The sequence below is a fragment of the Balaenoptera borealis genome, assembly GCF_965194805.1.
Source record: "Balaenoptera borealis genome assembly, chromosome: 9".
Classification (NCBI taxonomy): domain Eukaryota; kingdom Metazoa; phylum Chordata; class Mammalia; order Artiodactyla; family Balaenopteridae; genus Balaenoptera; species Balaenoptera borealis.
In genome coordinates, this window is record NC_138873.1 from 25,676,809 (window position 1) to 25,690,967 (window position 14,159).

Below are 14,159 nucleotides of genomic sequence, written 5' to 3' on the forward strand. Positions count from 1 at the left end.
TCAAAAATTTCTGGAAGCCAGGAGCCAAGGTTGTGATGGAATCAACATGGAAACATCTCATCAAAACTGTATGGACAGAAGAAATTAAAACACTACATACTTTAAAATCACCTTCAGTACAAGTCAAAAAGTCAACATGATACAAAAGGTCATCCATAGAGTTAATGTTTCTAAATACAAAGACGAGAAGCTTACATTGATCTCACGGTTCCATAGAACTTATACATTCATTGTCTTCTACCTTGTAAAAATCAATCGTTGGCATAATAAACCTGGAAACTGGGAAGACTGAACAGCAATGCTGTAGAAAATCCAATTCCAAGTTGTCTGCCCAAGGTGAAGTTCAGTTTTTCTCTAGTGCTTGATAAGTCAGGCTGACCTTAAAGGGAGTAGTTAGAAATTTTTTCCAGGTATTGGTCCTCAAAGTGTTGTCCCCAGACCAGCAGCACTGGCCTCATCTGGGAACTTGTTAGAAATGCAGATTTCTAGGCCTACTGAATCAGATACTCTGGGCTCCAGACCAGCAATCTGTGCCTTAACAAGACCTCTAGGTGACTCTGATATGTGCTGAAGTTTGACAACTACTGTTCTAACGTCAAAAGATACTAGACGACCACTACTTGAACTTCCAGGATAGGAATTAACAGTACAAACACTTTTTGGTAGTTGAAAAGGCTAGAAGGACTGTAATTGGATGGAATTCAGCAGAAGTTGACTGCAGTTGTGTCACTAAGATGGCCAGCTAGCTAGTCTCTCCTCCCTAGACCCCCCTTGCATTATCACACAAAGATAGAGGGGAAAGGTTTTGGATGGTGCTAGCGGTGTGGTAGTGGGTTGTTCTTCAATTGATAAGTACTTCCCCTCTTTACAAGGAAATTAGGCATTGTTCTCAAGTAAGTTTCTCCTACATTATCCCAGGGGATGATTTTTTTTTTTTAGTCTATCTTCCCTGAAGTAATAATTGTATTTTTGAAATCTAAATGGTGTTTTAATCCAAAACCTTAATTAAGTTATTAGTTACTTCCACATCAAATACAAATATTACAATACAGCCAGAGGAAAGGGATCTCACGAAAGACAGAGACAAAGTTTTCTAGATTGCTGAACTCGTGAAGGAGAACACATTTTTTTGGATGAGGCATAATTATAAATGACTTCTTTACCCAATTTCATAAATCTTGCCATAAACAAGCTCATATATTCAATAAAAAGTGCTTAAAAATAGTCTTTTGCTTTTTTAAGGCCACACTAAATCTTCCTAAATGGTACCCAAGCGGATGTAAGTTCTGTCATTCACTTAATGCATTATGTTGGATTTTTCCTTCTGCCTGTTTCCTTGTCTACAAGGCAAGTAGAAATATTTAGGTGTCATGGCACATGGTTACTATAGATATTGACCTGATGCCCTCAGTACCTGAATCTTTAAGCAATCTTGTCTGACCAGTTGCTTCTTCTTCAGAGAATGTGCATTTTGAAAAATGGTCATTTATTTTGCATATTCCCAAAGTTTGATGATGACCTACAATTTAGTCCTATATACTTCCAGGGGAAGCAAGTAGAGAGGCACTGTTGGCTGCAGGGCACTTTATTCTGAGTGATTAAATGGTAATTGGTAAAGGTCAACAAATTGTTCCTGTCATTCCAGACACAGACTGTCATGTTTTTCCACATAATAGCTGGCCATGGACAATATTATTCCATCATTTCCACCTAATTTGGTGAGTTTCCTAAATTACCACTGAGGATCTGCTTTAAGACTAAAGTTTAGATTTTGTTTTCTTTATTTTCAAACATAAAAATATTATGTTATATATGACCTTACTATATGCCTAAACACTATCTTTTTCTTTTAACTCTACTGAAAAATCCCCATAACATTATAGATAGGGACATCAATGTAATATCTTCAACTCATTTTAACTGTTTAATTCCTTGAAACACTGAAGTGTTTACACTGTGCACTTAGACATAGTATGGTAGAGAGAGCCTGGCCTTTGAATTCAGGAACATCTCTTTTGCAACCAACTTTGCCATTTATGGGTTATCTTGGGCAAGTTTCTGAACCTCTCTGGGTCTGCATCCTCATCTGAAAAAACGAGGACAACAATACCTGTTTCACAATGTTATTGTGGGAATTAAATATGGTAAGTAGATAAAGGTCCACATTCTCAGAGGCACTCAATGATGTCACCTTCCCCCCCTGCTGTTTGTAACCTCTTGCTATTGTTATCAGCTCCAAACAGAGGTCTTCATTTTGCTTAGTTTGATAGGACTGACACAAATGGATTTTTCTTTCTGAGAAAGAAAACTTTCCTACATAAGCAATACTATGATGTATTTGGGGAAGTCAAAAATATCTATTATACAATTGCATTACCTTCTTATAGTTAAGGCTATTTGACTCTCTCAACTGACTCTGTATAAGCCCTCTCCTTGGAACAACAAGAACAGCAACAACAAAGCCTAGTGATCGCTGTACCAAGAAGTTTCAATTTAAAGGTACTTTGGAATTATGATAACATTTTGTCATGTTTGATTAGTCTGAGCTGTTTTATATGTTAGCATCTGCCTTGGTCAGTCATTAAATAGCCTAAAAGTGGTAAAAGTTGCCCTAGTTTTGTATTGATGGAGAAGGCAGGAAAATAATCATAAGGGGAGAGATGACAAGAGGGTGTAAAGAGACAGCCTAAGCATCTGTCAAAGCTGATCAGGAGATGCTAGAGGTGAGAGATCCTATGAACAATTTATTAGCCCTCCATCAAATCTAAGTCCTCCTATGGCAAGGAGAAATCTGTTGCAGAGCGTGGTGTACTTGGCTGGGCTATTCAGTCAGGAATTCTTTTGCACTTTGAGTTTTCTAGGGTGCTTCCTCACTTTGGAAAAGATGAACACTTTACCAAAATATTAGAAAAAGAATAAATCTCAACCAGAGGGTAACACACTTTTGGCAGTAAATACAGGCAACTAAAAGCAATAAAAATCTTATTCTGCTTAGATCTGAAAATATATGGTAATAGCTATATGTAACTACAAAGGCTTGTCTTGACCTTGGTCTTTCAGAGACCATGGGAGGGAATGAAAGAAGAGATGCGGAAAGGCAGAAATGGACACACCAGGAAGAGTGAGGGACTGATGGGGCAGTGTGGGGAGGGACCACTCATCTACTAAGGGTTTTTACATATGTCCCTTTCTTCTCCACCCCTGGGAAGATTTGACTGACTTTGCTGTGACCTGAAGTGTACTATTCCTCGGAGATTATTTGCATCAAGCAATGTCCTTTTTGAAAACTGCAAATACCTCTTAGAAGTATTACTGTGACTTAGCTAATTTTCCAGCCGAAATCTGACATGGATGTGATACACAGAGTGTGTTGGGAATGGAGGTGGGTTGAAGACTGCTGTGGGCCGGAGGGGTGGTCTACAGAAAAGATGACGGGAAGGGACCAAAACCCTCTGACAAAATTGTAGGTAAAGAATGATGTACATCCTCTTATCTTTTATTCTTGGGACCCATAATTAGGCTGGTACTAGAGCAGTATTTGAATACAGAATGGGGTAAACTTGTTTTCATAAGCTAGCCATGAATCCCACAATAGAGAATCTGTCAAGACAATGAATTCTGACTTCTAAACCGTTAACAACTTCCAGGACATGACCTTCATAAATTGAGACTGGCTTCCTTTGAACTTTTATACTTTATAAAAAGTTGCTAGATATAAACATTTTGTAATTACTCTGATTTGATAATACTCTGCTTTGCTGAATCTCCCCCCACCCCCCTAAATTGTGGAATACTCAAAAGGAAATGAACCTTAGATGAGCTACAAAAAGAAACAAAACAACAATGGTGTACTGCTTTTGTTTAAAAAAAAAAAAAAAAAAAAGGATCTACCCAACTTTCAATTCTACTTACAAAATATAAAAAATCTAAAGTATAGAACCAACTCATTGCTATCCCAACGATTCATTGCTTGTTAACATCAAATTGTTGATCTGTTTCTAAACTTGCATTATTGTCTAATGAGCAAAAACTGAAGGCAAAGAGTGTTTTGTGGAACTGGAAAAACATCTTCTGAATTCTGTGGTGCTCTGGATGGCATAGCGAATGATAAGGTTCTTTCTTTTAGATTGCCTAAATAAATCAGGGAACCCTGTCTTCCTCTTAACCTTGTAGATAGTTATATATTCCCAAGGAAGACAAAGTTTACAAATACCAGCACTGAATAAAGCTGTCAGTTTTAAATCCTTACTTCCACACTTAAGAGTTGATGTTTCAGGGATAATATTTTCAATTACGAACAATTTTTAGGAGCTGGGAAAATTAAAACGTATGTCTTAGCAACTGACTCTTTAGAATGTGTGTGAATGGGCTTGACTGAGGAGTTTCAGTCACTATTATAATTTAATAAATATTAAATATACTGTAAATAATAAGATAAAGATTCCAAATTAATTTTCTAGTAATAATTAGGAAAATAAATATCTGCTTAAAATATGCCTGAATTAAAAGACCTCAAACAGATGGCAAATCTACTTGCCAGAGAGGAGAAATATTTTAAACTGAAAAACTTCATTTCCTAAACTTCATTCTGTGTCCTTTTCTCCTGTAGTTTTATTTTCTTCTGAGACTAGAGTGTGTATGAACGACACCATTATTTCATACGATTGTTGTCTAATATTTTCAGATTTAAAATGATTTCATCATCACCTCCTTTCCCACCCCTTCCAGCTGTCTCCCTAACCCCACACTTCCTGCTCCCTTCCCTGAGAAGTCTGTTTATTGGACGGTGAATTCTTGAGTTCCTTTCTTCCAAGGGTGTTGATATAAAATGAGTTGTTTTGTTTTCTTAAAGACAAAATGTTATACCTTATGTTCAGATAATTGTGGAGCATAGAAATGTGTGTGCAACAAGGAACTAAGGCACCATTTTTTCTTTCCCTTTTCATTTTTGCGTTGGGAACAAAAGCAAAGACTATTGGGACAGTCAGGGTGGCCGGTCTTAAGTCATTTGGCACTATCTGTATCAGCCAATACCACTGAGTACTATGTGTCAAAGGCTGCCATGCCACAGACTTAAAATCCTGCCATGAAAGAATTTCCTTCCTTTAGAAGTAGGGAAGTGAAGGCACAGTAGTACCTTACATGAGGAAGTTGGCAAATACCAACCAGAAAATCTTGACAACTTAGGAACAATTTTGAAATGTTCTGGAATATTTTACAGAGTTACAGAGGAAGTAAGTCATCCCTTTCTTGATTATGACACCCAAGAATACATTTCTCCAACTGTTTTCTTCCCTGCCGAACTCATAATCATAATATAAATCTTCCTCCAATTAATCATGTCTGGTACTAGATGTCTATGTGTACATCAGCTTGACTTAACCAGCAGATATTTCTTTAGCTACTGCATTTTTTAAAATGATGGATCAATGTAATGTTTTCAAAGGAGTGGCCCTTAAAAGTGACTCATTTGGGGATAATATTGCAGGCAAAAGCATTGGGAAATAAGATTTAGAAATGTGCCAAGGAATGTAGAGCCTTCTGAAATTATGTGCAAATTTAGAGTTTCACTTGTGTCATCCAGATACTACCTTAGTATCCAGAATGGCCCCGATGCTGATTAGTTAGGGAGCAACTGGGTGTTCTCTGAGTCACTGGGGCTGGTGGGGGGGGAAATGCTATCAGCTGGATTGGCAGACATACTCTAAACCCTCCTAGTGTATTTCCTTGGGAATGGAATGTGAGTCTTCTACACAACGATGTCATAGACACGGCCCACTCTGCCGAGCCATTCTCTCACAGCCTGGCGAACTCTGATGTCAGTCACGTGACAGGTCAGCTGGCTGATGCATGGGAACACTGCTGGCTGGAGCGCTGTGAAGGTCTGGTCTGGAAGGATCTGAATCTGATTGAGAACTGTTAGCACCATGTTGGTCCATGCCTAAGAGAAAGGAATTAAGAGAATTAGCAGTTTTCTCCAGAGGTTTCATTTGTACTCTTAAGTGTGGCTAATATGCAAATGAGTTTTCTCAGGCTTTAGGCTTCAATAAATGTAGTCTTTACTAATTTAATGCACTTATAATAAAACATCAGTTTAAGTTCATATATATATATATATATATATATATATATGTATATAAAAGGACTAGCAGAGACTCATTTCACATTAGGAATACATTATTTCCAACATTTACAAAATACAAAAATCTTACTCCTCAGATTTTTAAAAACTCTCTTGCCTTCTCATGATGAGATTTTCACAGGCCATATGACATTTTTAATCAGCAGTCTCTCTAATGTCTAGAAAGTTTGGAATAGGTCTACCTTAATTTAGGGTAACTTTTGAAATCATAAGCAAATCTCCAAGACATGAAAAAGCAATTAAGATTTGTTATTTGTCAAGAAGGTCATCTGTTAAAGAAGAACCTTACATCTCAGTTTGACTGGATACTTTTACAAATACAGTCTAAGATGATTTTTGTGGATTCTGAACTATGAAGTTCTATGTTCAAGATACATCAGAGGAAAAAAGTATCTTGCAAGATTCATACTAATTCCAAATTTATGTTCATTCTAAGAATACATTCCTGTATAGGTCCATAGAATCCTAGGGCCCAAGAGCTCCTATCTTACTATGCCTGCAACAGGAATCTACAACTGAAAATAAACATCCAGATTACTTTTAAAGGGCTCTCCACGAGTTTAGATCCCTCTATCTTTCTTTTCCCATCTCATCTTTTCTTAAATTGAATGAAACAGTGCCCCTCTTCTTTACTTCTCAAGCTCATTTTTGGGAGGTACCATAGAATTGCAAATATTAATTATATAAAGGAATAGGAACACTCTGAAAATGAGAATTTTTATGTGCTCAGGATGGGCTAGAAAAACAATTCATTGGAATAACCACATAATATGCACTTTGCCTTTTCCCTTTACATAATTCTTCATAACTACAGAATTGCTTCAGGGCTATCTTCAAATGATTAACTGGCATTGAGTCCTGGGTTTAAGTCCATCCATTTTCTAAGCTTTGGCGTCATCTTATTTACACAGGTGGGTTCCTAATTCTCAGTAGTATCTGTTATAACCCATAAAAACAATTCCTGAAATTATATGAGAATACAATTTCAGTTTCACAAGGATATACTGTCTTAGGGGCAGGCAGTCCCCTGACTTTGGAGGCTCATAACGTGTCTGAGTGCTCCCTGAGGGGCACAGGTGCGTCACTGATACCCAGCTTCCCTCCTGCATGGCTGGCTGTGGACCTTTGCATCCTCCGGCGGGGGGCAGGTACCCACCTGGATCTGGGCTTCGGCGTCCCTTGCGGAGACACTCCGGGAGCTGCCGGTGGAGCCCGAGCGGGGCCTCTTCTCCTGGCGCAGCAGCTCGGGGCCAGCGCTGAAGGAGTGCCGCATCTGCCCCTGGTCCATCAGGTGCTGGGGCCGCTGGAGCAGCGGGGAGCCTTGGCCCCTGGGCCCCAGTGGCTCTCCCTTCTTCTCCACCTTGACCTCTTTGGGGAAGGCGGGCAGGTTATGCTGTTGTTTCCTCTTCTTGTACTCGGTCATCAGCTTTGAGATGGTCTTGTCGGCCGCCATGGTGTAGATTTTGTTGCCGGCGTTCTCCCACCACTCCTTCTTGCGGCTGGGGTCCTTCTTCTCCACCCTGGGGCTCGGGGGCAGCAGTAGCATTTCCCCGCTGGTCCCCCTCAGGCTCAGCGGCTCGCCCGCGTGATCCCGGGTCTGACTGCGGTCATCCTCGGAAGGCGTGTCTTTCCCCGAGAATCCCCCAGTGGACGGGGTGGATGACTCAGATTGGAAGGAGGGAAGGATGAAGAAAGGGTCACTCTTGAAGATCGGTGCCTCCTCCATACTGTTTTCCAGGTCCAAGTGCATCTGGATGTAGTTATTACACAGCTCCATGCACAGCTTGTGAAGCCTCTTGACCAGCCACACCCAGTCGGCGTTGCTGACGGGCTGGACACTGAGTGAGGGCATCCGAGCCCTCCACTGCCTCTTCTCCTTGCCTCTAGGGGGGCTCACCTGGGCGGTCTCCTCAAAAATGTCTTCATCTTCTGATGAACACTGCTGGGAGGAATCTGTGCTCCTCTCATCGTCCTCAAAAAGGACCTTCTTCACTTGCTCAGCAGTGATGGTTTCTTGGTTGCTGAGAACAGCACAGACCAGCGCATGGAAATAAATGTTAAAACTCATGGCAGACTGGCGGTAGAGGTTGGCAGCGCCCCCGATGCCAGACACTTTCTTCAGCAGGCACTTCAGCCCAGGGCTGGTGTCAAACTCTCTGGCCGTCCTGTAGGAGTCCAACAGCAGGTCAAAGATGACGGCCAAGTTCTGCATGGAGATGTATCTGAGGAAGCCAGCCAGCTTGGTTTCTGGCACTTGGATCTTCTCCTCCCCAGGAGAGGGGCCTTTGACAAACTCTTCTAACAAGATATCATATAAGTTCTGGAGTAACACTTGATGGGATAGTAGACTCACCACAATTTCCCTGAAGGAAACACTTCAAATGAAAAGAAAGGCATTGATTAGTAGCCAGTTGCCTTATATGAGTTACCTTAAAGCAATTCAGACCTTACACAAACAGAATGACTAGGCAAAATTACAAACTAAACTACTTGTATTTTAATGTCTTTCTTCAAAAAGGACAAATTTCTTGGGGCATTACAAGATGACAATTTTAATCATGATTAATGGAATTCCTTACACTTTTAAAATCTGGGAGCTATAGAATTAATATTATGATATTGAGTTAACGATTCCCAACAAGACTTAGGAAACAAATAGAACAATTTTATAAAAAAACTTTTAACGTAGGCACAATTATGGTATATGACCTGTTTTCTTTCATAGTTATGAGTAATAAAACAAATCAAGAAAGTAACAATTTCTGTTGAGTTATAGTAATTTTAATTGGCCTTTTTCCTACCCTTTGCCATTTTTCCTTAAACCCAAAGCTTTTACTATTTTTTTTAAGTGATGGCTGAGGAATTTTTAATAAACGGAAAAATTAAAATATAATAATTAACATTATGCTTGGACATTTGAGTTCATTTTGTTTCCCCAGTTTCACTTTTTCCTGCATATCTAGGAATGAAGTCTTTATTTCACTAAGATAGGCTTAAGAGCTTAAAATCTCTCTTCTGCTAGTTATCTAGGGAATCCAAGAAATAGCTAATTGCAAGATTCCACGTTATTCTTTTCTCTAACTGGTTGCATCATTTTATCTTGTGCAAGGATAACCTCTGAAAGTACAAAGTCAGGATGTGACAGCACGTTGTATAACATACCCAGACAAAGGCAATATTCCATATAGGCTTGGGGGAAGAGAGAGGAAGAAGGAAGTATTTACTGGTCTGCACATTCCAGATATAGGAATTCTGACTACAACTGTCAAGTGTGTCAACTCTGCTAAGACACCTAGCTATGAGAATACCTGGAGAGATTTTTTTAAAATTTAGAGTATAGTTGATTAACAATGTTGTGTTAGTTTCAGGTGTACAGAGAGTGATTCAGTTATACATATACATGTATCTATTCTTTTTCAAATTCTTTTCCCATTTAGGTTATTACAGAGTATTGAGCAGAGTTCCTTCCCTGTGTTACACAGTAGGTCCTTGTTGGTTATCTATTTTAAATATAGCAGTGTGTACCAGTCAATCCCAAATTCCCAATCTATCCCTCCCCTCCATACTTCCCCTCTGGTAACCGTAAGTTTGTTCACTAAATCTGTGAATCTGTCTCTGCTTTGTAAATAAGTTTGTTTGTATCATTTTTTCTGGATTCCGCATATAAGCGATATCATATGATATTTGTCTTTGTCTGACTTACTTCACTTAGCATGATAATCTCCAGGTCCATCCATGTTGCTGCAAATGGCATTATTTCATTCTTTTTAATGGCTGAGTAATATTCCCTTGTATATATGTACCACATCTTCTTTATCCATTCATCTGTCAATGCACAGATGAATGTTTCCATGTCTTGGCTATTGTAAACAGCGCTGCAATGAACAATGGGGTGCATGTATCCTTTCGAACCATTTTTCCCTGGATATATGCCCAGGAGTGGGATTGCTGGATCATATGGTAGCTCTGTTTTCAGTTTCTTAAAGAACATCCATACTGTTCTCCATAGTGTCTGTACCAATTTACATTCCCACCAACAGTGTAGGAGGGTTCCCTTTTCTCCACACCCTCTCCACCATTTATCGTTTGTAGACTTTTTGATAATGGCCATTCTGACGGGTGTGAGGTGATATCTCATTGTAGTCTTGATTTGCATTTCTCTAATAATTAGAGATCTTGAGCCTCTTTTCATGTGCTTCCTGGCCATCTGTATGTCTTCTTTGGAGAAATGTCTATTTAGGTGTTCTGCCCATTTTATGATTGGGTTGGTTGTTTTTTTCAATATTGACCCGCATGAGCTGTTTGTAAATTTTGGAGATTAATCCCTTGTTGGTCGCGTTGTTTGCAAATATTTTCTCCCATTCTGTGGGTTGTCCTTTTGTTTATAGTTTCCTTTGCTGTGCAAAATCTTTTGAGTTTAATTAGGTCCCAGTTGTTTATTTTTGATTTCATTTCCATTATTGTAGGAGACGGAATGAAAAAGATATTGCTGCAATTTATGTCAAAGAGTGTTCTGCCTGTATCTTCCTCTAAGAGTTTTATAATATCTGGTCTTAGATTTAGGTCTTTAATCCATTTTGAGTTTATCTTTGTGTATGGTGTTAAAGAATGTTCTAATTTCATTTTTTTACATGTAGCTGTCCAGTTTCCCCAGCACCATTTTTTGAAGAGATTGTCTTTTCTTAATTATATAGTCTTGCCTCCTTTGTTGTAGATTAATTGACTATAGTTGTGTGGGTCTGTTTCTGGGCTTTCTATCCTGTTCCGTTGATCTATATTTCTGTTTTTGTGCCAGTACCATACTGTTTTGATGACTGTAGCTTTGTAGTATAGTCTGAAACCTGGGAGCCTGATTCCTCCAGCTCTGTTTATCTTTCTCAAGATTGCTTTGGGGCTTCCCTGGTGGTGCAGTGGTTAAGAATCTGCCTGCCAATGCAGGGGACACAGGTTCGAGCCCTGGTCCGGAAAGATCCCACATGCCGTGGAGCAACTAAGCCCGTGCGCCACAACTACTGAAGTCCACGTGCCTAGAGCCCGTGCTCTGCAACAAGAGGAGCCACCGCAATGAGAAGCCTGCGCACTGCAACGAAGAGTAGTCCCCGCTCTCAGCAACTAGAGGAAACCCGCGTGCAGCAGTGAAGACCCAATGCAGCCAAAAATTAAATAAATGAATAAATAAATAAATTTTAAAAAAAGATTGCTTTGGCTATTCAGGGTCTGTTGTGTGTCTATACAAATTTTAAATGTTTTTGTTCTAGTCCTATGAAAAATGCCATTGGTAATCTGATAGGGATTGCACTGAATCTGTAGATTGCCTTGGGTAGTATAGTCATTTTGACACTTGATTCTTCCAATCCAAGAACATGGTATATCTTTCCATCTGTTTGTGTCATCTTCAATTTCTTTCATCAGTGTCACAGTTTTCAGAGTACAGATCCTTTGCCTTCTTAGGTAGGTTTATTCCTAGGTATTTTATTCTTTTTGATGTGATGGTAAGTGGGATTGTTTCTTTAATTTCTCTTTCTGACCTTTCGTTGTTAGTGTACAGAAATGCAACAGATTTCTCTGTATTTATTTTGTATCCTGCAACTTTACCAATTTCATTGATGAGCTCTAGTAGTTTTCTGGTATCATCTTTAGGATTTTCTATGTATAGTATCATGTTATCTGCAATCAGTGGCAGTTTTACTTCTTTTTTCCAATTTGGATTCCCTTTATTTCTTTTTCTTCTCTGATTGCTGTGGCTAGGACTTCCAAAATTATGTTGAATAAAAGTGATGAGAGTGGACATCCTTGTCCTGATCTTACAGGAAATGCTTTCAGTTTTTCACTGTTGGGAATGATTTTAGCTGTAGGTTCGTCATATATGGCCTTTATTATGTTGAGGTATGTTCCCTCTGTGCCCACTTTCTGAAGATTTTAAAAATCATAGATGGGTGTTGAAATTTGTCAAAAGCTTTTTCTGCATCTATTGAGATGATCATATAGTTTTTTTTTTGTTTTGTTTTTTTAATTTATTTTTGTTTATTTATGGCTGTGTTGGGTCTTCGTTTCTGTGCGAGGGCTTTCTCTAGTTGTGGCAAGTAGGGGCCACTCTTCATTGTGGTGTGCGGGCCTCTCACTATCGCGGCCTCTTGTTGTGGAGCACAGGCTCCAGACGCGCAGGCTCAGTAGTTGTGGCTCACGGGCCCAGTTGCTCCGCGGCATGTGGGATCTTCCCAAACCAGGGCTCGAACCCGTGTCCCTTGCATTGGCAGGCAGACTCTCAACCACTGTGCCACCAGGGATGCCCAGATCATATAGTTTTTATTCTTCAATTTGTTGATGCGGTGTATCACACTGATTGATTTGCGGATACTGAAAAACCCTTGTATCCCTGGGATAAATCCCACTTGATCATGGTGTATGATCCTTTTAATGTATTGTTGGATTTGGTGTGCTAGTATTTTGTGGAGGATTTTTGCATCTACGTTCATCAGTGATATTGGCCTTTAATTTTCTTTCTTTTTTTTTTTTGTTGTATCTTTGTCTGGTTTTCATATCAGGGTGATGGTGGCCTCATAGAATGAGTTTGGGAGTGTTCCTTCCTCTGCAATTTTTTGGAAGAGTTTGAGAACGATGGGTGTTAGCTCTTCTCTAAATGTTTGGTAGAATTCACCTGTGAAGCCATCTGGTCCTGGTATTTTGTTGGGAGTTCTTTAATCACAGTTTTTTTTTTTTTTTTTTTTAAGAGCCACATGTGTAATTTTTAATTTTCTAGTAGCCACATTTTTTTTTTTAATGTCTGAAACATTTATATTAACATATTTCCATACAAATACAAATATAAGATTTTTAGAAATTTCATGTAATGTCTGAAACATTTATATTAACATATTTCCATACATATATCCATACAAATACAAGATTTTTAGAAATTTCATGTAATGTCTGAAACATTTATATTAACATATTTCCATACAAATAACCCAATGAAAGTTTAGCATTACTTGTTTTGTTTATGTTTTTTTATACTGCAGATTCTTATTAGGCATCAATTTTATACACATCAGTGTATACATGTCAATCCCAATCGCCCAATTCAGCACACCACCATCCCCACCTCACCGCAGTTTTCCCCCCTTGGTGTCCATATGTCCATTCTCTACATCTGTGTCTCAACTTCTGCCCTGCAAACTGGCTCATCTGTACCATTTTTTTAGGTTCCACATACATGCATTAATATACGATATTTGTTTCTCTCTTTCTGACTTACTTCACTCTGTATGACAGTCTCTAGATCCATCCACGTCTCAACAAATGACTCAATTTCGTTCCTTTTTATGGCTGAGTAATATTCCATTGTATATATGTACCACAACTTCTTTATCCATTTGTCTGTCGATGGGCATTTAGGTTGCTTCCATGACCTGGCTATTGTAAATAGTGCTGCAATGAACATTCGGGTGCATGTGTCTTTTTGAATTACGGTTTTCTCTGGGTATATGCCCAGTAGTGGGATTGCTGGGTCATATGGTAATTCTATTTTTAGTTTTTTAAGGAACCTCCATATTGTTCTCCATAGTGGCTGTATCAATTTACATTCCCACCAACAGTGCAAGAGGGTTCCCTTTTCTCCACACCCTCTCCAGCATTTGTTGTTTGTAGATTTTCTGATGATGCCCATTCTAACAGGAGTGAGGTGATACCTCATTGTAGTTTTGATTTGCATTTCTCTAATAATTAGTGATGTTGAGCATCTTTTCATGTGCTTCGTGGCCGTCTGTATGTCTTCTTTGGAGAAATGTCTATTTAGGTCTTCTGCCCATTTTTGGATTGGGGTGTTTGTTTCTTTGATATTGAGCTGAATGAGCTGTTTATATATTTTGGAGATTAATCCTTTGTCCGTTGATTCATTTGCAAATATTCTCTCCCACTCTGAGGGTTGTCTTTTCGTCTTGTTTATGGTTTCCTTTGCTGTGCAAAAGCTTTGAAGTTTCATTAGGTCCCACTTGTTTATTTTTGTTTTTATTTCCAT

At 39.0% G+C, this 14,159-nt stretch overlaps 1 protein-coding gene and 1 long non-coding RNA gene across 6 annotated transcripts in view; one reads left to right on the plus strand and one right to left on the minus strand.

Annotated features, from left to right (window-relative positions):
• Positions 1 to 14,159, plus strand: part of LOC309635029 — a 207,757-nt gene that overhangs the window by 32,891 nt on the left and 160,707 nt on the right. The gene's annotated exons all lie outside the window — the stretch shown is intronic.
• Positions 3,149 to 14,159, minus strand: part of ARFGEF3 (ARFGEF family member 3) — a 202,022-nt gene continuing 191,011 nt past the window's right edge. For all 5 annotated transcript variants that reach the window (XM_082405594.1, XM_082405593.1, XM_082405597.1 and 2 more), the window contains 2 exons: positions 7,299 to 8,517; positions 3,149 to 5,941 (listed from right to left, as the gene is read on the minus strand). In XM_082405594.1, the coding sequence (XP_082261720.1) occupies positions 5,750 to 5,941; positions 7,299 to 8,517 (1,411 nt within the window). In that variant the 3' untranslated portion in view covers positions 3,149 to 5,749. The remainder of the gene's footprint in view (positions 5,942 to 7,298; positions 8,518 to 14,159) is intronic.